The sequence below is a fragment of the Castanea sativa genome, chromosome 4 (assembly GCF_040712315.1).
Source record: "Castanea sativa cultivar Marrone di Chiusa Pesio chromosome 4, ASM4071231v1".
In the NCBI taxonomy this organism is placed as follows: domain Eukaryota; kingdom Viridiplantae; phylum Streptophyta; class Magnoliopsida; order Fagales; family Fagaceae; genus Castanea; species Castanea sativa.
The window spans coordinates 28,287,510-28,309,816 of NC_134016.1; the positions used below are offsets into that span (position 1 = coordinate 28,287,510).

At 35.7% G+C, this 22,307-nt stretch overlaps 1 protein-coding gene across 1 annotated transcript; it reads right to left on the reverse strand.

Annotated features, from left to right (window-relative positions):
• Positions 1 to 4,163: 4,163 nt before the first annotated feature.
• LOC142630398 (putative protein phosphatase 2C 8) lies at positions 4,164 to 22,055 on the reverse strand. Its single transcript, XM_075804387.1, has 10 exons — positions 21,662 to 22,055; positions 20,390 to 20,498; positions 16,765 to 16,801; positions 16,611 to 16,655; positions 12,885 to 12,937; positions 11,954 to 12,115; positions 8,220 to 8,303; positions 7,212 to 7,301; positions 7,053 to 7,100; positions 4,164 to 4,587 (listed from the first exon to the last, which is right to left on the reverse strand). The coding sequence occupies exons 1-10, from the start codon at positions 21,904 to 21,906 to the stop codon at positions 4,477 to 4,479; spliced, it is 984 nt and encodes a 327-aa protein (XP_075660502.1). The 5' UTR covers positions 21,907 to 22,055; the 3' UTR covers positions 4,164 to 4,476.
• Positions 22,056 to 22,307: the final 252 nt, after the last annotated feature.

A 22,307-nucleotide genomic window follows, 5' to 3' on the forward strand; every position in this document is an offset into this window, starting at 1 on the left:
CAAGGAGTGAAACTCTATTTGTCTAACAAGTTCAACTTAAATTCAAACTCAAACATTGATAATTTATCTCCAAATTTGCAAGGTTAATCATGAACACTATAAAAGCAAAGCAAACTCCAATATTTTTTTTTTAAAGCCGAGTAGGGTATGAACTCTTCTTATATTATTTTATTCTCCTCTACTTTGTTAAAAAAATTTATTTTATGGTTTTTCATTTATTTTTTAAAAAGTAATTTTCGTACATGAACCACTAAACTCTCTTTAGCTTTTTTTTATAAGATAAAAAAGCTTGCAATAATTGAAATTATTTTTTCGAATGTAACTCATCTTTCTCTTATATTTCTCTATTGTTTAGTCATATATATTTTGTTTTGTTTTAATAATTTCTAAGTAGTGAATCATCTGATTCTTTAATATTTTTTTGTCTTTCAAAAGTTTCACTACAAATTTTTTGTAAGCCATTACACATTCAAGCAATGACTTCTTCATCAAATGTAACACAAATTGAAGTCATACAAGGGCAAATCATGCAATGGTGTAGTTTCTTAAATTTTTTATAAAATTATTTTAATCTACATCACAAATAGGTAGATTTATGTGCATAGCACATGTTAGCGACTAGCTAAGACTTATTTTAGAATATATTTTCTTGTTTGTCAAGTTTTATAAAGCCCTTAAATAGACCCCTAAGTCCATAAACGTTTTTGGGGAGGATTATTAATAAAAATTTAGACTTTTGTCTTCTTCTTTTTTTTTTTTTTTTTGTGGATTCCAAATCTATCACCTTGTGGATTCAAGGGACATGCCATTAAGTTCTTGGTTTCTCTTAGTTTTTTTTTTTTTAATTCTCAACTTTTGAACTATTTTTTTTGTTTTAGGTTTTGGTTAATCTATGTATTTATTTTGTAAGAGTTTTGATTTTTTTATTTTTTTTTCAATTGACTATCACTATGAAAACTTTGGTTCAAAATATGTCTTTCATGTGCTATACTGATTCCAAGTTCTTTTTATTTATTGATTGTTAAGACTATATCAATGTTTACCTATTTTTATATTTTAAAATTCTGTTTGTTTATTGTGTTAATTTGTTAGTATGCAGAATTTCTCTCATCTCCTTTTAGATCATATAATATAAGGTTCTTGTGAACTTTCTTATAACTATATTTCTTCGAAAGTCAAACTAAATCCTAACCTTTCAAAGTAGTAACCCTACTTGCTCGTTTCCATTTACACTAAAAAAAATCACTTCATTATTCTGATATATACATAAGTATGAAAAGTAATGAACATTACCAAATGAACCAATAGAGCTCATTTTTTAAACTTCATGGACTTAGAGTGCCCACTTGAAACTTTATAGACAAAATGCGCTCATTATTTAAACTTCAAAAAATGAATAACGCTCAACTAAAACTTCAAGAACCAAAAGTGTTCAACTAGTAAGCTTAAGGGACCAATAATATATTTCAATATGTTAAATTTATATTTTAATTATTAATTAAATCATTTCAATTTGACCGTCGAGCAAACCTGATCAAACCTCAAAACCTTGAATCTTTTCTAATTCATTTCTTTTAAAAGCTCACATTTTAAAACTATGCATAATACCAACCATCAATACAAAATGAATAGGAAGTAAATAAACTTAAAATTTTCCTTATGGACGTTATCCCCTTTGGAAAAATTATTGGTTATTCCAAGAGCCAACAATGTTATACTCCCTTTCCTCTTACATGAATGGTGGAAGTGGAAAAAATTGGAACTAGGGATAGCAAAATGAGCCAAAATTTGCTGACCTGACCCGAACCCACCTGTTTTGACCCGGCCCGAACTCGAATTTTTTGGCCCAAATAAAAAACAAACAAACCCGCGGCCCGCCCATTTTTTGTGGGCCAACCCAATCTGATCCAACTAACTTGTGACCAAACCTATTTTTTTAACTTTTTTTTCCCCTAAAAAATGGGGCCAAAATGGGCAAATACCCATTTCACACAAAAAATCTGGCATTTTGCCTCCTTTTCCCAAACTAATTAGGGAAATGCCCCTCTTTTAAAACTCGATTTTCTCAAAATCGAGTTTCAATATATAACTCGATTTGTAGAAAATCGAGTATGTGGTGATCAAACTTAAAAATTAAAAAAAAATTGCATGGAACTCGAGTTCATGGAGCTCGAGTTCCATGCAAAAACGCCACTATAGAGTTTTAAAACGCCACTATAGTGGCGTTTTATTTCATCCATGCAAGTTTTTTTTTTTAAGTTTGATCGCTTCATACCTATAACTTTTAGTGAGCCCTATAGTGGCATTTTTAATGGAACTCAAGTTTATCCATACAAGTTTTTTTTTGAGTTTGATCGCTCCATACCTATAACTACGTTCAGGGAGCCCTATAGCTGCGTTTTAAACCCCTATAGCAGTGTTTTTGCATGGAACTCGAGCTCCTTGAACTCGAGTTCCATGCAAGTTTTTTTTTTTTTTTAAGTTTGATCATATAGCTACATTCAGGGAGGCCTATAGCAGTGTTTTAAAGACCTATAGCAACGTTTTTGCATGGAACTCGAGTTTCATGCAATTTTTTTTTTTTTTTTTAAAGTTTGATCACCCCATACTCGATTTTCTACAAATCGAGTTTTACATTGAAACTCGATTTTGAGAAAATCGAGTTTCAAAAGAAGGGCATTTCCCTAATTAGTTTGGGAAATGGGGCAACACACTGATTTTTTTGCACGAAATGGACAAAAGCCCATTTTCGCCTAAAAAATGTTTAGAATATATGCCAAGGTGCATAGACATAAAGGCACAAAGTACTGTACTGACAATACTTAGTCATTTAGTAGCCACCAATGGTAGTGGCCATACCCCCATTTATTAAAAAAAAATACAAAAGGCAAAAGCATCTACAACTTCATCTCTACACTACTAAACATCTACCACTAAATTAAATACTAAATAGTAAAGGAAAAAAAATTCAAAAGGCATAAGAATTTACAACTATACGCCTACACTTCTAAATGTTTAACACTAAGTTAAATACTAAGTGGTAGAGTTAAATACTAAGACTAAGTTACTAACACAAAGTCTAACTAGAACAATACAAAACTAAAGTAAAGTAAAAGAAAAAGTCCACATCATTAGAGAACTTCGAGTTTGAAGTGCGTAAACTTAAAATATGTATACTTTTTGAGCTCTTTAGAATTTATCTCTCACGAGTTGTAAATTTGTAACTATAAGCATTCTGACTGTGAGTTATTCACATGAAAGATTTTGTTATCATGACTGTAAAGAATTTTCACCATACACAAAACTATCAAAATTGGAAAGATATGGAAATTTTTTTTTTTTTTTTTGGTTTTTTTTTTCCTTCCAATGCATAATAGTAACACAAATAATCTAATAATAGATGCCCACTTAACGAAAAAGGAGAAAAAAATTATTTTATGTACAATTCATTTCTTTGATTGATTTGATTTGATTTATACTCTCTAAAAATTTGGCATTTATTTGTTTTTTTTTTCCATGTGAAAATGAGTCAGCCCAATCCGGCCACAACCAAATTAGCCTGACCCATTTTCAACCCCTTTAAAATGGCCCTTTTTTTAACCCGGCCTATGGCCTCCATCTCGTTCGGCCCAATCCAAATCCGACCCACCCCAACCGTTTGCCATGTCTAGGTGGATCTCACCATAAACGTAATTTATGAGAGCCTATTATTATGAGAAAGGGGGAAGTACCACATCGTAATTCTGAAGTATTGAACATTACTCCTCATCTCACAATCTTATAAATAAGCAATCATTTTTCTAGGAAAAGAAGGAATTAATTATATCTCCCCTCTGGAAAGAGAAGGTTGTGCCTGTGATGACTTGGAAATTGAGAATTGTGCTATGCGTTAACCACTTATTCTGCAACCACTTATTCTGCAAAATTTTGCACATAGGAAGAAAAGCATTTTAGATACCAACATTCTGGATACCATGTTAGAGCTACAAATTCTTAGAAGACATTGCAACTGTTATACAACCACACCCATTTAAACTGTTACACATCCTATGCATATTTCAACTTGTGAATAGTCAGGTGTTGGCTTCACAACAGCGCCCAGAGTCTAATTCTACCAACTTGAGGTGTGTTTAGATACCGCTTATTTTGTTAAAATTGAAAAATTATTGCTGAAAGTTCTGTAGATAAATGTAAAAGTTAGTTCAAATAGTACAGTAAAATCCATAAATAATGCAAAAAAAGTGTAATAGGGCTCATGAATAATAGCAAAAATAAACTAAATAGTGAAATAGTGAAATAATTTTCATTTTTCATTCTAACCCAAACGCACACTTGGTATGCAAAACTGAGCAACTCATCAAAATATTTGACAGTATGACAACACATGAGAAACGCAAGGAGCTTAACAACTTCACAAAACCTCAACGTGATCAATAGTGAAATACTCCTTTTAGGACAAAGTTGGTGCCCTTGGAATTACTTGTGCCTGAAAGCGATGACAATTGCAGTGCAGTTGTCTTTACAGCACCGCTCACGAACAGCTTCCTTCACAAGACGACGGCTCACAGTGGTGACAGGCAAACCATCCTGTTAAACACATGTAATCCTTCTAAATAACCATTTAACATAAAGAACATGTAGAGGTAAAGGTTACCAAAAGTGAATTATAAATATGAAACAACCTACAGAACGCAGTCCTGGGAACATTTTTTTCAATCCCTCCACCAAGGAAAAGATATAAATAATGTGGCTCCTAGTTTCATGGATGATTTAGACAATGTTCCTTTATACGATAGTGAAATAAACTCACATGGAGAGCCAGAAGCTTGGTGGGACAAAAAAATGAACTAAACCACTTACTAACAAAATATTGATGTAGGACAACCTAGGCTTCCCACCTAGATTAGTCCCACTGTAGACTGTAGACCTTAGGCTTCCCACCTAAGGTGTTTGGATTCACCACCAAACAAACACAATGCAAACTTTGCAAATAATCTGAATAATATTAATCATAGTCTGAATACAAAAGAAATCATCTGGAACTTTATATACAGCTACCAAAAATTACAATGATAAAGATAAACTCTCCTAATACGTATCCTAAACAATCTTATATACTAATTTGATAATCCTAAACAATTTCAAATACTAATCCAATACTAATCAAATGCTAATGATAAACAACTAACCCTAACCGAACTCAAATACAAATCCAAACTAAACAAATAACTATGTTACAATCTAAAATTATCCACTGAAAATCCAAAATGAAATATTAAAATAACTTCTAGTTATGCTCCTGTATCAAATGTAGTCCACTAGAACCCTCGAAAACTGTGTAATATCATTTGATGGAGAACCATGCCAGAAACCACTGAAGACATAAAAGGTATCCCAAAACAAACTCTAATACCTAAGCATTAATTTGGCACATGTCGGATGATACCAAGGCTATTTAAGAAGTTGAATAGACTTTCTAGTAGATTGGGTTTCATTTTTATTATATTTTTGGGCATTAAACTCCATTCACAATTCATATACATTTAATTTTAAGTGTATAGGGTAATTTTGAGGTTCACTCTCTCTCTCTCTCTCTCTCTCTCTCTCTCTCTCTCTATATATATATATATATATATATATCTTCTTCTTCTTTTTTGAGAGAATTTTGGTTATATTTGAGTTCGGTTATTTATCATGGGCTCACTAATACAAGCCCAAGGAGTCCAATTCTTATGACGGATCAAGACATTTAAGTTTCATAAGGAATAGGTATTAGTCATTCATTTATATGGATGAAATGTTTTAGAAGAAGAATAAGTTTTCTAAATTTTCAGAATATATAAAGTTCTGTTTGAGGTTTGTGATCCTAGATGTGATGCTTAGAAAGTTTTATTTTTTTTTTCTTTATTGTTCATAGATTTTCAGCAACTTGAAATCTATTAAGTACACATTTAATTGTCACCTTTAAAACCCTAAAATCTAAAACTTAAAAACCCTAAACCACTCATCCATCAAATAGCCCCAAATAACCTTCAAACAACCCAGTTACTATTCACATCCCTGGAACAGCAACCCAAACCTTGGTTTTTCCCTTCATTTTCATAATTAGAGACTATTGTTTACTATTTTCCAACCTTTTTTCCCACCAAACCCTAATCCTTAATCCCATTCCAAACTGTGCAGGAATCCCAGATCTGATTTGGAATCTATTCCCTTGACATTGTCATAGTATTACAGATGAAAGGGCGGTCACCAGTCAAAACCATATTATGCAATTTTGAGGAGAAGCCTATGATGAAATTTACTATGGAGTTCCCACAAGATAAACTCACATAGATGCCTCTATTCCTAATGCAGATTGAATTTACCCCATCTTCCCCTATAACATGGCAGTTGAAGAAAAATTGTGTAACAAGGAGACAATGATGAGTGATTTGGCTGAAATTTGTTTTTTTTTTTTTTAACAAAAAAGAGAGAAGATATAAAAAATATGGTGTTTCTAAAGCTTATCTAAAAATGGTGACGCTTTTAAAAATGAGAGTTAAACTCACACTTCCAACATCTGCAATCACAAGTTCAATTCCTGATTTCAAGCTAACAAGACAACAGTGAATTTGAAATTGTGAGTTCATCTCACAAGTCACGACTGCAGCATTCAGCCTGAAATTGTGAGTTAAATGTACAATTTCAAGTAAAATCATGAGTCGAACCCACGATTTCAGATCTTAAATATCATGAGTTCAACTCACATTTTTAGAAGTGCAACAGCTTTTCAAATAAGTTTCAGAAACACACTATTTTCAATCTTTTTCATTGAATACAACTTTCAGCCAAATAACTTGGACAACAACTGACATAATTTTTTTTTTTTTTGTTGGTAAAAAAGTTCTAGGATCAATAGACTAAATGAAGAAAGTAATAAGAACTAACATGCCATTAATTAAAACATGTAAACTCAATCCTGGGAAACTAATTACACAACAAACTATTTCCAAGTCAAACACCCCTCTGCCAATGATTTGCCAGAAAGAAAGTGAAAGATGTGATCTTACCTTCAATAATTTATGAACAAAATCAACAGCATCACTTGGTCCAAATACCTAAAACAATTGACAACATCATTTCTGTAATAATAGTAGAGTTCAAAGAAGATCCAGTTATTAATAGTGAAGGCATGTGTGAAGATGAAGAACAATAAAGGAAACACATACCCCCCAGAGGCCATCACAACCAAGAATGATGAAGTGCTCTCTATTCGTGAGGTCAAAAGAATGAATTTCTGGGGTTGCAACAACACCCACCTGCAATTCACCATAAATTTTTAAGTGCATTCCTATGGAGTTTAGCAGAGAGAGAGGTGGACTTAAATTTGCAAGAACTTATTGTAATGCATGTTTCCAAGGCCCAAAGAAGAGAAACTGTAGGGAGCTGCAAGATTGGGCCAGAGAAAGAAGTATTTCAACTTATGAAGAACCTAAAGGAAAAAATTCCATTCAAATCCATGACCAGGGTTTTTGGACAGGCATTTATTGCTCTTCTATTTTAATAAGAATATTTTGATTCGCAGTGAAACTAAATTGAGGTGCACTTCAACATTTCTTCAGGCTTCAAAAAGCCCTGCCACTTCTTTTTTTTCTTTTTTGGGTTGATAAATAAGATCTTTTAAGAAGATAAAGGAAAGCTTGAATTGAACTTCCTTAATGAATTACAGGACATTCATATGGTCCAAAAACTAAACCATAAAGTTATATGACCCACCCCCCCCCCCCTGCCCCTTCATCTTCAAATGTTCTTTCAGCTTCTCTCTCGCCAAATGGTCAACATGATACAAAGAGGAGTTGCTTGCCACTTCTTTCCAAGGCAAGTTCTCATTCAACCTAGGTTCAGGGAATAACCGCGCAAACCTACCTTTCAAAAGGAATGTATTCATGCTATCTTTTAATACCAATCTTTTGATACCAAGTAATGCTTCCCTCTATATAACCATGCGTGATCAGTTACATACACTAAACATGGTGCAAATCATGACTATCAAGAGCCAAGGGAAGGGGGGAAGGCAATGCCTATGTGCATTATTCATTGGAAAATTGTAAAAAAGAAACAATTGGGGGGAGAAAAGACAAACCCTACATCTTAACAAGAGAAAAAGTGTCAGGGCTTAAACCTTTTGCGGGACACGAAACTACAAAATAAATTGTCCAAAGAGAGAGATTAAAGACCTTTTTGAACTGGCGATCTCCAAAGGCCCGAGAAACTTCAAGGCGCCCTTGCAATCGCCCATTTGAACTTACTGTACCACCTGCCTGGAGTAGCAAAGCATAATTGTTATTGCAAGGAAAGAAGATAGGGGTTCAAAGTATATTCAGACATAAACAAATATATAAATAGTCATCAAGTTTATAATGCAATGACTAGAACCAGCCATCTATAGAAATACAATACTATCATCTGGACTGTTGAACTAGAGGATCACCCATTGGTCCACCAATATGACTAGAGCCACAAATATTTTCACAACTACCGTGATGGCAAGCTGTGAATGGTAGATGATAAAGTGATATCAGTGATGGGACCATATGAGAATCAATAAAAATTGCCAACTCAACTATCGTGAAAATTGTTGTTTCTGTAACATTACTCTTTGTTGTCAACTTTTGTTGGTCCTCAAATAAATATTTCATATTTCCCACATGACAGAAGAAAAGGAATAGTATATCATACACTGCCATAAGAAAGTCAAAGCATTTGTATGCCAATTTTTTTCTTTTTTCTTTTTATAAGTGTATATGCCAATTTGTTTACTAACCAATAAATATAAAAGAATAAGTATGTGATTGATGTGCAACAAATATTAGAGTGGCAATTAAGCAAGAACGTCATATCCTTCCTTCATAATTAATTTGTATTAACGCTCTGTTTGTTTCAATAATGATGTTTTTTAGAAAATGAGTCATTTTCTAAAAAGCATTTTCTATAAAACTATCTCATTTTCCAATGTTTGGTAGCAACTTTAAATAAGTTGAAAAACAACTTCTTAACTTCCCTTATTTAGCTTGCTGTGAGATAGAGTTGTTTTCCAAAAAAAATTAATGGAAAACAATCTCTAAAAATAAGCCATACTTTTTAGATTGACCAAAAATAGTTTTCCTTTGACTTATATTTTTTTATGCTACCAAACATTGGAAAATAAGAAAAACTATCTTTACACAAGGTTTTCCATTGAAACAAACGGAGCATAAATCCAGCTGCTTGGCTTGGCTAGATGAGAAGCTTTTCATCCTTCACTAGTCATAGTATAACGGTAGTGGATTCATTCATTCATAACAGTAGATTGAAGGCAGGGGTTCCGGGGGTGTTGTGCAAGCTGGATATCGAGAAAGCTTACGACCATGTGAATTGGGAGTTTCTATTGCTTTTGTTGCAGCAGTGTGGTTTTTCCGACAAGTGGAGAAGGTGGATCAGGTGTTGTATATCAACTGTTAAATTCTCCATTTTGATCAATGGTTGCCCATCTGACTTTTTTGGGAGTTCTAGAGGTCTGAGGCAAGGTAATCCATTTTCCCCTTTTCTCTTTGATCTTGTCATGGAGGCGTTGAGCCGTATGTTGGGTGCTGCTACGGCGGCAGGACAGCTTTCAAGCTTCTCAATGGGGAATGCAAATGGTTCCATGATGACAGTGTCTCATTTGTTGTTTGCAGATGATACTCTTGTTTTCTGTGATGCTGACAGCAATCATATAACAGCTCTGCATGGGATTCTTTCTAGATTTGAGGAGGTGTCAAGGCTAAAAATTAATCTAGGAAAGCCTGAGTTGGCTCCAGCTGGAGATGTGCCTAATCTGCATGAGCTAGTGGAGATTTTGGACTGTAGAGAGTCTGCTCTTCCGCTGAAATATTTAGGTCTTCCGTTGGGTGCTACCTTTAAAGATAAGACGGTTTGGAATCCTATTTTGGAGAAGATGGAGCGAAGGCTAGCTGGATGGAAGAGATTGTATTTATCTAAGGGGGGCAAGGTTACCCTTATTAAGAGCACTCTCTCTAGCTTGCCTACTTATTTTCTCTCTCCTTCCTATCCCAGTTAAGGTGGCCAAGCGGATGGAGGAATTACAAAGAAATTTTCTTTGGAATGGTATTGGTAACGAACGTAAACTTCATTTAGTAAATTGGTCGAAGGTCTGTAGGCCAGTGAAGAATGGAGGGCTAGGCATTCGGTGCTTGAGAAGGTTTAATTCTGCCCTATTAGCCAAATGGTTGTGGCGTTATGGTGTGGAGAATGATGCCCTTTGGAGAAGGGTCATTGGGGCAAAGTACGGGAATGACTGGGGTGGTTGTTGTACAAAATCTGTGTCCAGGGCTTATGGCGTTTGTATGTGGAAGTCCATTAGAAGTGGTTGGCTGAATTTTTCCAAGTTCCTTCGGTATGATGTGGGTGATGGTACTCGTGTGAAGTTTTGGGTTGATGTGTGGTGTGAGGATAGTCCTCTTAAGGAGGCGTTTCCAGATTTATACAATATTAGTAGGACAAGGGATGCTTCGGTCTCTAAGGTTATGTGCTATGCAAATGGGAGAATTTTTTGGAACCTACAATTTCACCGTTTAGTGAATGATCAAGAGTCACACTCGTTGGATTCGTGTATGGCTTTGATCTATTCCACAAAGGTGTGGGGTGTAGGTTCTGACAAGCTTTGTTGGAAGCTAGCCAGCAAGCGAGGTTTCGAGGTGAGTGAGTATTATCACTCCCTTACCCCCCACCCCCCACTACCACTCCCTTCCCTTGGAAAATGATATGGCAATCGAAGGTCCCCCCCCCCCGGGTTGCTTTTTTCTCTTAGACTGCTGCTCTAGGCAAGATTCTTACTATTGATAATCTTCGGAAAAGGTACTTTGTTGTTCTTAAGTGGTGTTATATGTGCAAAAGGTGTGGGAAATCTGTAGATCATCTCCTCCTTCACTGTCCTATAGCTTATGAGATGTGGAGTATGGTCTTTTGCTTGTTTGGTATTTGTTGGGTGATGCCGCAAAGGGTAGTGGATCTGTTGGATTGTTGGGCTTGCAATTTCAGGTGTCATCACAATATAGTGATTTGGAGGATGGTGCCGCACTGTTTGATGTGGTGTATCTGGCGGGAACAGAATTCTAGAAGTTTTGAGGGTTGCGAACGGTCCATTCTTGAGTTTAAGTCTTTTTTCTTTGTTACTCTTCTTGAATGGTGTTTAGTTTTACCATCTTTTTCTTGTCTTTCCCTTCCTGTTTTTCTTGATCATTATAATTTCCTAATGTTTTTGCCTCTTTAGTACATTTCCTATGTACGGGGCTGTGTTCTTCTCTAATATATATTTTTCGTTACTTATCAAAAAAAAAGTTACACGCCCCCCAATCTCCACCCATTCCTAGTTTCTAAGTCTGGCTAGGAACCAAACCCATATGGTACTTTGACTTTTAATTCAAATGCTGAAAATATGATACTATGATAGTATATCTCACATCAACATTGGTGAGAAAAGCCATGCAACCAAAGTAGCAAAGAGTAAAGCATCCCTAACTCTATAATTACCTTCAATATTAGAGATAGGCATAAATTTGGAAAAGAATAGGAAAGGGGACATGGGGGAGGGGATGACCGAAACTGAAAGTGTTGGATTTCGAAAAACATTAAAAAGTCGTGTACGAATAGATGTAAAAGCATTTTGCAACTAAGTCATTGCAACTTTACTGCTAATGTTCTGCTGCTTGCTTCCAAGTAGCCTATGCTGTGATGCCTTCCCCCCCCCCCCCTTTTTTTATTGGTGATTACACACTCACCTTGTGGGTCTTGGACCCATAGCACACCCTCCAGCTCACTCTCATGAGGGGAGGAGATACCATTTGAGCTAAAGCTCATTGGCATTGTGATCCTAGTTTTTGGTAACAATAGCATATACATGTGCACATATATGCGCATGTGCAGTCCTGACCTTCTGAATGCGAGCACGCTCCTGTGAATAGATGGCTTTGTGTTCCCTAGTCAAAACAATGGCCTTCAGCTGACTTTCTCCATCCGACTGATTCTGCAATCCATCAACAGTAGATGATCGTGCAACCACCGCTTTTGCATCCCCAACATTAGCAACAAAAACCTAGAAAATATCCAGTAGTATCAATTAAAAGTTCATGGCATACACAAGGAAAATGATACAAATAATAATCAAAAGCAAAATTAGCACAAATTACAGTAGAGATAAAGTATGTCAAGGGCACATTGTTGACCACTTCCATCTTTTTTTTTATTTATAGATATTGTTGACCACTTCCCTCTTGGCAACCCTCCGGTAAAATATGAAAGTGTATCCATTTGCAAGAAGCCGTGGGCATTTATAACCAAATGATCCTCTGCGCAAAAAACTGGCTAGGTTTGTAGGACCTCTATGAAATCAGCGTAAATTACTTTACATGTGCCTTGATACACAATTACCAAGTTTTTTATCGTCTTCATTTAGGAGATCTTTATGATAGAGATCGGACCTTGATGCAATGGCAAGTGCCCTCTGAAGCAATGTGACACAGATTTGAGGCCAAAAATCAGCCTCTTCAAAATTGGGTGTAAGACCAAAGCAGTGAATTTAGCACTATACCAGATAGTACGACCGGAAAATTACGTACTGGTCACCAACCGATACAGGTAAATCCCCTAAAACGTACCAGTTTTAATTCTAGCCTGTTTTGGCCTGTACCCGCATTTTCTGTCTGTTTCAACCATTTTGGCTGGTAAATGTAATTTACTAATTCTCAAAGGACTTATCTTACATAAAGAAAGACAACTTGCTTAGCACCTTCTGAATGAAGTGTTGATATTTAAATATTTAAATTATAGGAACACAGTAAAAAAGATAACAATTGCAAACTTACTGTTTCTCCTAATACCCAAACACAAACAGCAGTTGCACCATCCTGCCATCCCCCTGATAAAAATGTTCAACATGCAAGAAATAAAAATAAATTATTAAGTAAATCAAGTTTAAGAAAATGTTGAGCCCTTATCGCTGTGTTTGTTTTAACTTTCAACAGAAAACATTGTCTGGAAAAGCAAAGTCAAAAGAAAATTGGGAGCTTGATCAACGGAATAGTGAGTGTTTTCAGAGGAAAATGTTTTCCATTTTTTATCAATAAGGAAACACACATGTTCCAAAGGATTTTTTTTTTTTTTTAATTCTCACCCCAACCCCCAACTATCTTGACCTCCCCCCCCCTCCGGATCTCGTCATCCCTTTCCGGCAACATCCTCTTCCCAATCTCTCTCATTCCCTCAACATTGGGTCTCATCATCAGCTTCCTCTCTCTCTCTCTCTCCTACACACTGACAGGTTTTTTTTTGGATCCATTCAAATAAGGTGACTAAATTTTACACTAACTTTCAACCAATTGCAACCCTCTTTTTTTTTTTGAGGGGGGGGAGGAAGTACTAAGGCTTGGTATTATTTATTCCTTTATGTTGGCTCTGATCTAATTTTTGTTCATAGATATGTGAATATTTTTATCACCCAATCTGTTTGTTGAATTTGGTTGAGTATGGGCTTTTTTCCAGTTTGTAAAAGGCAGGGGCAAAAGGGTTTTAGATGATGGACTGTAGAACTATTTAGAATTGGTTGTTGTGGAGGGAACTGGTTGTTGTATATCCCACAATCGAAATAGCATATATTTCAGGCTCCAGAAAACAGGCAGAAACATTACATGAGTTCTGCAAGATTTTTTTTTTTTTCAAGACTTTTTTTCTAAAGCTTTTCATGCAGCTATCATCAGATGACATTTTGATATCACACCAAAATTTTTGCTTTTGTTTCTTCTAAAATTTATTCTGCCCAGTGTTGGTCCTGTTTATATGGTTTGGTTTTGAGCCAACTCTTGTTAAGCTAAATAATGGCCAGCATCATTGGTGGCACTATGTTTTGATGATATGTAGGACCTTGTTGGGATTATTCACAGTATCCCTTATCTAGACAATGTTTAATTCAATCTCTTATTCAAAGAAAAAATTATTAACATTATTTTCTTAGTCAACATAGTTTTGGCTTCAAGATTCTAGATTATCAGTTTTTGCTCAGTAATAGGTAGCATCATTCTTTGTCTTTTATGGCTAAAATGACCATCATTTTTAAAATGTATTACTTAAAATGAAATTTTGAGACTGCTATATTATTATTGTTTCAAATATGTGATACACCCATGAAAGCCTTTGGCTTGTTTGTGATAATGTTGCTGCATGGTTAATGATTCCTCTTTGGGGTTTTTTAGTAGCTTGAGGGTTTTAAGGCAGGGGATCCTCTAACTCTGTCACTATTCATTCTAGTAATGGAGATACTAAGTGCTATGCTGGTAAGGACGACTGAGGGTGGGATGGTGAATGGGGGCTCCCCAAAAGAGATATCTCCCATTTTCTATTTGCTGATGATAATATATTATTCTGTGAGGCCTCTAGGGAAATGTGTTACATATCCGCCTTGTTCTTATGTGCTTTGCAGCAGTGACAAATATTAGAGAGAACCTAATAGTAAATTAATTCTGGCTGGAGCAATGGAAAATATCACATATTTGGCAGAATTGCTTTGTTGCAAGGTGGGGTCTTTCCCTATGGTGGATGCCTTAGAGGTCTTCATGCAAATCCACCGCAGTTAGGAATGTTGTGTTGGAAAGATTAGAATAACAGTTGGCTGGATGGAAGAAGATGTATCTAATCAGGGTGGCCACCTGATGCTACTTGAAAGTATGTTGTCCACCTTATGCAAGGACCTCATGGGTAAAGCCTGTGAAGATCTTCTTTGAAGGATATGTACCCAAAGTTATATTTAATTGCAGCAGAAAAGGATGCTTTAGTGTAATCCTTGAATACCCATAGAGGGGACACAAGAAGTTTGCATTGGAATCTCAGATTCCTTAGGGACCTTCATGATTGGGAAGTGGAAGGGGTGAATTATTAATGGATTTGATCTGTTCCAGGCACCCCTATTGAAGAAATTGGAATGCCTAGTATGGAATTCAGATGGGAAAGGGCAGTTTAGTGTACAATCTTATTGAGTTTTCGATATGTGTGCCACATCTTTGTTCCCTTGGAAAGGTGTTTTGGGTAGCAAGGTACCACCGCAACCATGTAATGTGGCTCTTTTTGTTTGGGCAGCAGCTTTGAATACTAACCTTGGATAACCTCGTTAAGGGGAAATAGGTGATTGTCAATAGATGTATCATGAGCAAGTGCGGGGGTGAATCATAGAGCACCTGCTTCTTCATTGCCCTATGACCCAAGAATGGTAATCCTTTGCACTTATAGCTTTTGGGGTGGTGTGGGTGATGCCAAGGCAGGTGATGGATTTGATGTTTTCATAGAAGGGAGTGTTTAGGCGTCGTCATCGTAATCGGGTAATGTGGCACGAAACTCCTCATTGTATCATGTGGACCATTTGGAGAGGGAAATTGGAAGACTTTAGAAGGTGAAGAGCAGTCAGCACAGGATATCAAGAACAATTTTGTGAGAACTCTGAATATCGTACTACAATTGGGGGAATTTCTTGTTTCTCTATAGTTGAATTTTTGGATCATATGGATGTTCATTTGTAATTCTTTAGCAAGATCACCATTTTGAGCTCTCCTTATTTTGAATAAAATACCTTATCTATCAAAAAATATAATGTTGTTGCATGGTTTCTTATTAGTCTGGTTATTGTCCCTTATATTAGCTGGGATTTTTTTAATGGTTGCAACTTATTTTTAGTTTATTTTGTATATGGTCAACATTATATTTACGTTATAAATTAAAATTTTGATTCATATAACTATCTGGAATTACTTGAAATATTACTAATTTTACATGCCTGCTAAACACAAGAAAATATTTTTCCAACTTTCAAGGTCATAACCAGACACATAAAAAAGAGTCACTTTTCCAAAACTCTAATCACTTACCATTGAAGCAAATAGTGCATAAGTTATCTGAAGTCATAAATTGGCAATGAGAGAGAGAGAGAGAGAGAGAGAGAAGGTAGAAATGACATATGACTTAAAAGAAATGCAGCCTTTAATACCATCCATAGTAGTGGGCAGGGCAATCAAGCCAAAAGAAAAGAATCCCGTAGTGTTGAAGGCATTTATTTAGCCAAATGGATTTAGCTAATATGAAATGAAAAGATAAAAGAGTGTAGCTATGGAAACTTTTAGACACACAACTCCAGGCAAAAAAGCTATAAAGGTTTTCCAACATGAACTTACACCAGTTTCTATACTTCATAGCCACTGAAATTTAAAGTGTACTAGCTAGGCCCCTTGCCTCTTGAAAATACTACAGTTTCTATGTATCATTCATGCATAGAGTAGCCTTTCGCGCGTGTGTGTATATATATATATATATATATATTTCTCTTTTACTTATCAAAAAAAAAATGTATCATTCAGAAATTGAAATGCAATATAGATATAGCAAGCTAAATCTCATCGTGCAAAATTCTCGCTTCAACTACTTTTTCAGAAACCCTTACACTTTAAGGACAAATTGATTCATAAGAATGAAAATGGCATAATGTAAGATTTATTCCATGCATCTAAAGAAAAAAAAATTTGAGTGCTTAACTTTAAAGCGATTATCTGTACCTGAAGCACTTTCTTGAAGAAGATATTCATCAGTTTTCCGAAAACCTAAATCAGGGGAAAAATCCAATAAAAACCCCTGATAACAGACAAGGAATTTCAAAAGATTTTACTGAGAGATTGTTGATCAAAAAGAGATGGGCAAATGATTTCATACCATCAAGTATAGCTCTTTTAGTTGCTTTTACATCCAACTGCAACACCACAGAATGCAGAGATATGAATCAAAGAGTACAGAGTACAAACAATTCAAAAGCAAACAGTTAGGTAAGGTAAATCAAATATCTAGGAATATTATTAAGATACAAACAGAGAAGATAATTACATTGCATATATATATATATATATTTTTTTTTTTTTTGATAGGTAATCAGAAAATTATTATTAATGAGAAAAAAAGGAAAAGTACAAGTTGTTCATGATGATGAACAACAAGAAAAAAACGAACAAACAGCACAACAAAAAGAGAAATCAGGAAACTAAGCCAAGGGACAACATAAACTCAGAGAGAGAAGAACAGTCAGTAAAACCCCAACAACGAGACCACTCCAAAAGACTACATTTGCATAAGACCTTTAACTCATCCAACGTCTTCTCATTATCCTCAAAGGAACGACGATTTCATTCCAACCACACAATCCACATTAAGCACCCTCGAACCAAATTCCAAATGTCCGAATTATGTTTCCCAAGCCACTGATGCCAACAAAATAACAAACCCGCCACTGAACCTAGCATAACCCAATGAATACCAAAAGCTTGAAGCATAAAAGTCCATAGGGAATGAGTAACAGGACAATGAAGAAGGAGGTGGTCTACCAACTCCCCATCACAACAACACATACAACACCAAGTAGCCAACGAGCGACCCCTAAGCATTAGATTATCCAAAGTGAGGATCCGACCATGTGCAACTGTCAACAAATAGAACGCCACTCGCCTAGGAATCTTTGGTTTCCAAGGAAACAATGAATTCGAAGAACCCCGAATCACATGGTAAGAAGACCGGATGTCAAACTTACCATCCCCTTTTAGTCGCCAGCCAAGAGTATCACTCCTATCACCCCGAGGAATACGAGTTTGGATAAGCCGGAGTAGAGAATAAAAAGCAGCTAGCTCCCAATCTTCAAAAGCTCTAAAAAACCTTAAATCCCATACTCTAACAGTACCCCCTTCTACAATCCACAAAACCTCAGAGATACAAGCATCCTTGACCGCTGAACACACATAGAGCTCAAGATAGAGTTCTTTTAGAGTATTATCACCAATCCATCTATCATGCCAAAAGCGGATACGAGTGCCTTCACCCACTACAAAAGACAAATGCTTAGAGAAGCTCTCCCACCCTCCATTAATGCTTCTCCATAGTCCACACCCATGAGTCCTCTTGCACACTTTGGTACACCACCCCCCTTGACCCTCACCGTATTTTATGGAGATAACTCGCCGCCAAAGATGGGAAACTTCATGACCATATCTCCACAACCATTTCCCTAATAAAGCTTGGTTAAGAGACACCACACTTCTTATCCCCAAACCACCCATCTCGACGGGTAAACACGCCTTTTCCCAAGCCACCAAAGGATATTTGAAACTCCCCTCAGAATACCCTCAAAGAAAGTTCCACTGAATACTTTCCAATCTAGCAGCCACAGATTTAAGAATAGTAAAAAGAGATAAAAAGTATGTTGGGAGGCTTGAGAGAGTTCACTTTAGTAACATGAGCCTACCACCCTTAGATAAATAAAGACGCTTCCAACCAGATAGCTTCTTCTCCATCTTCTCCAAAATAGGTTTCCAAATTGAAATTGTCTTAAAAGAAGCCCCCAACGACATCTCCAAATATTTCATAGGCAAACTGCCCACTCTACATTGAAGAATATTAGCCAATGCATCTAGATTATTCACCTCCCTAACAGGGACGATCTCACTTTTCCCAACATTGACCTTCAAACCCGTAAAGGCCTAAAAACAAGACAACACCAACCTTATGGACAGTAATTGTTCCCTAGAGGCATCACAAAATAAGATAGTGTCATCAGCAAATAACAGATGGGAGATACGCACACCAACAGAGTTCACAGAGCCCACATGAAAACCCCGAATCAGATTACACTCCTCTGTCTTCTTCAAAAGTCAACTCAAAACCTCCATTATCAGAAGAAACAAAAGCGGGAATAATGGATCCCCTTGTCTCAACCCACGAGAACTACCAAAAAAACCTTCAGGGGAACCATTTACCAGGATTGAAAAACGGACAGAAGTAACACAAGCCTTACTCTCTCATCTTTCTTTTTCTTTTCTATATATATATATACATATATATATATATATGAGATGGGTTCAAGTTACACCTAGTGTAACTTCACAAGAGTTACACCTTTTTTGGACCAGTGATTTGTATTAGATCTAAGGGTGAAAAAACACTCATAGTCATGTATTTATTGTTCCCTAGAAATTAGTAACCAAGTCATTAATCCTTCTTATTAAAAATAAAAAACAGCATTAACTCTCTGCTCCATCATCTTCATCTTCTCTCCCTCTCTCACATGGTCTTGTGTTCTATCTTGTGGGCGTCAATTGTGGGCTTGAAGACAAGAAAGACAATTACAATTGAATTTTTGTTCAGCTGTTAAGTTTGCAATTTAAAAAATGATTTTGGATTGTTTAGCTGTGTTCCTGTTTTACTTAAATAATTCTCATTCCAAATTAAAATTATTCCAAAGTTCACGAATGGTGTCGTTAAGTACTTGGTAAAGGACAAAAAGTCCTTATCTTATGCTAGAATTTTCGTAAAATGATAAAACTTCAATCCTTATCCGATTCAAGTTAGTCGTGGTTGCACTATTTTAGTTACTTGTGTAGGATTTCTTTTGATTAAGGAATAAGAAATCAAACATGGCTTTCAACTTTTTAACAACATATATACATACATGTATGTATTTAGACTGTTAAAGAAGTTTAATTTGATCATTACTATCAAAATTATGAAGCATGCATGCTGTTTTTCCTTTTTTTTGAGAGAAAAAGACCATGTGAGAGAGGGAAAGAAGATGAAGATGATGGAGAGCAGAGAGTTAATGTTGTTTTTTATTTGTAACAAGTTACTTCAAAAATTCTTGTTGACAAAATATTCAAAAAACCAACAAAATATGTAATGAACTACAGTCCTGAAATGTCTCCATATAATAAACTTTTTATTTCTTAAAAATCAATAAAAACTAATAATTAAGCTCATATATCAGTGAAGGGAAGCAACTTTTTTTGGATAAGTAAATAAAATTCAATAAAAAAAACGGAAAAGAAAAGAACAATGACCAAGTATACGAGCAATATACAAGAGGCAACACAAAGCCAAAACGAACAAAAAAAAGACAGCTAATGAGAACTGAGAAGTGAGAACACATGGAATCCAGAAAATCACAAAACCCAGCAGCTGAAAACAAGGAGATTGGCGAAGTCCACTTGTACAAAGTCTTCAAGAAGAAAATTTTCAACTAAACCACACTAAACTCATCTCCCTCAAAACACTTATAAAAAGACTGAAACTTAAAGAAAATTAAAGATGGTGAGGGCAAAGGTGCAAACAAAGATTTCATAACAAATCCTGAACATAAAATATGGAAAACCAATTTTCAGCATCACCATAGTAGTAGTACTAGTAGCCACTTCAGATAAGCGAATGAATGCCAATAAAATCAATCAAATTAATAATATATATCAACTATTCACTAAGTGCCTCACTAAACAAAAATCTATGAAATCAGACCAAGCTAACACACCAACTCACGTGGTAAGCCAGCTGAAAGAACATTTGCATGTAAATGCCTTTGAGCATACTCTGCAGCTAATCGACCTCCATGTCCATCATAGATCGCAAAATGTGCACACCTGTCCCCCCAAAAAAAAAAAACCATATATCAAACTAACAAATTTACTTTGAAACTTCATATAAACAATTTTTTTCTCTGTATTTTTTTGGCAATTCAATAGTTTGGGGTGGGGAAATTTGAACCCTAGTCATTTCCATTGGAAACACTAGGAGTTGCCAATTGAGCTACAAAGCAATTAACTTTTTGAAACTTCATATAAAAATACAATTACAACAACCACAACAGGGCCTTAGTCCCAAATTATTTGGGGTTGGCTATGGATCCTCAACATATTAGTCAAGGTCGGCAACATGTATTTTTTTCCTACATTCTATTTTATTCAAATTCATACTCTCTGTAACTTCCTTAATTGGCATGTCTTTTTTTACTACCTATACTAATGTTATTTTTGGTTTTCCTCTACCCTATTTGGTTTTCTCAACTCCTTAGTATCTCTTGACCATCAAGTTTTACTGCATCTCTGTTTCTAATTTTACTAAAGTAACATTCTATGTACTCTGGTTTAGTTGTCCTTAATTGAAAACCTTTATATTCTAGACCGTCTCACCAAATTTCTAACTAGCATTAACTCTACTTCTAGTTAAATCCAACAAAACTATATTATCTGCAAAAAGCATCATCTGCAGAAAGCATACAGCAAGGGACATCCTCTGGTATTGCTTTAATGAGCTCATGCATCACTAGTACATTGAGAGATGTGGACTTCCTCTTGATGCTTCCACATGTTCTGACACTAGTCACAGATCCTTAATATACTCTAGAGGAACGTTTTCCTTTTTCAAAACCCACCACATTATCTCTATAGGGACCTATCATGTGCTTTCTCTAGATCTTTACAGGCCTCTCTATGTGGTGCATTTTTTCTCAATCAAACAACTGATCACGAAGGCCTCAGAAAAATCTTCACTAGTCGTCGCATAAACCATAAATCCATATACAACTAATAGCTCAAAGAAGACCATAAGCAAATTACTGAGACTAAAATTGAATCATGAGCAAAAGTAGCTCGGTGACAATTCAACTCAAAAGTACTTACACACAGTCAAAAATTAAACTTCGAAGTGATTTTAATCAACAATAACTATATATTTATTAAGCTCCGAATTCAAACTATAGGCACAAATCAGAAACCGAACACAATGACTGTAAGAAGGGATGGACCTCAAGTTCGTAGGAGAATCGGCGGTGGCGTCCAGAAGCACAACCGAAGTATCCTCCATGGTGTGCCTCGAGCCCTTATCCTCCGCCGCATCAGCTTCGATCTCGAAAAATCGCTCCGTTTTCAACTTTTTCACAACGCCGCCGCCATCGGTCTGGTCCTCGGAAGAATTGCTTCCGCGCTTGTGGTTAGGGTTAGGGTTAGGGTTAGCGCTAGGCTCAGCCTCGGGACTCTCAGTCTCACTCATTGCGTTTGGTTACAGAGAAAATTGAATTATTTTTTTGGTTTTGTGTAATTTAAAGGTTTACACTTTAAAGAGAAGAAGAAGAAGCTAGTCTCCAGGAGTGGGAGAAGGGAGCGCGGGAACACTGGATAGCGTGAATTGAGTGAAGAAATGAGCGTCTGAAGAATGAACATAATCTTGTACTCTGAAATCAGATAGCTCTTTCCATCCCTGTTTTTTTTTCTCTTTTTCTTTTTTTTTTTTTTTCTTTTTACGCTAAATTACAAATTATACTCTTTTAACTTTTGCATAAATTTTAATTAATTAACCTAACTTCACTTTCATTCCATTTAAGCTTCATTGAGAAATGAAATAGAATGGAATAAAATTCTCATTAAAAAAAATTAAAAGAATAGAGTATATTT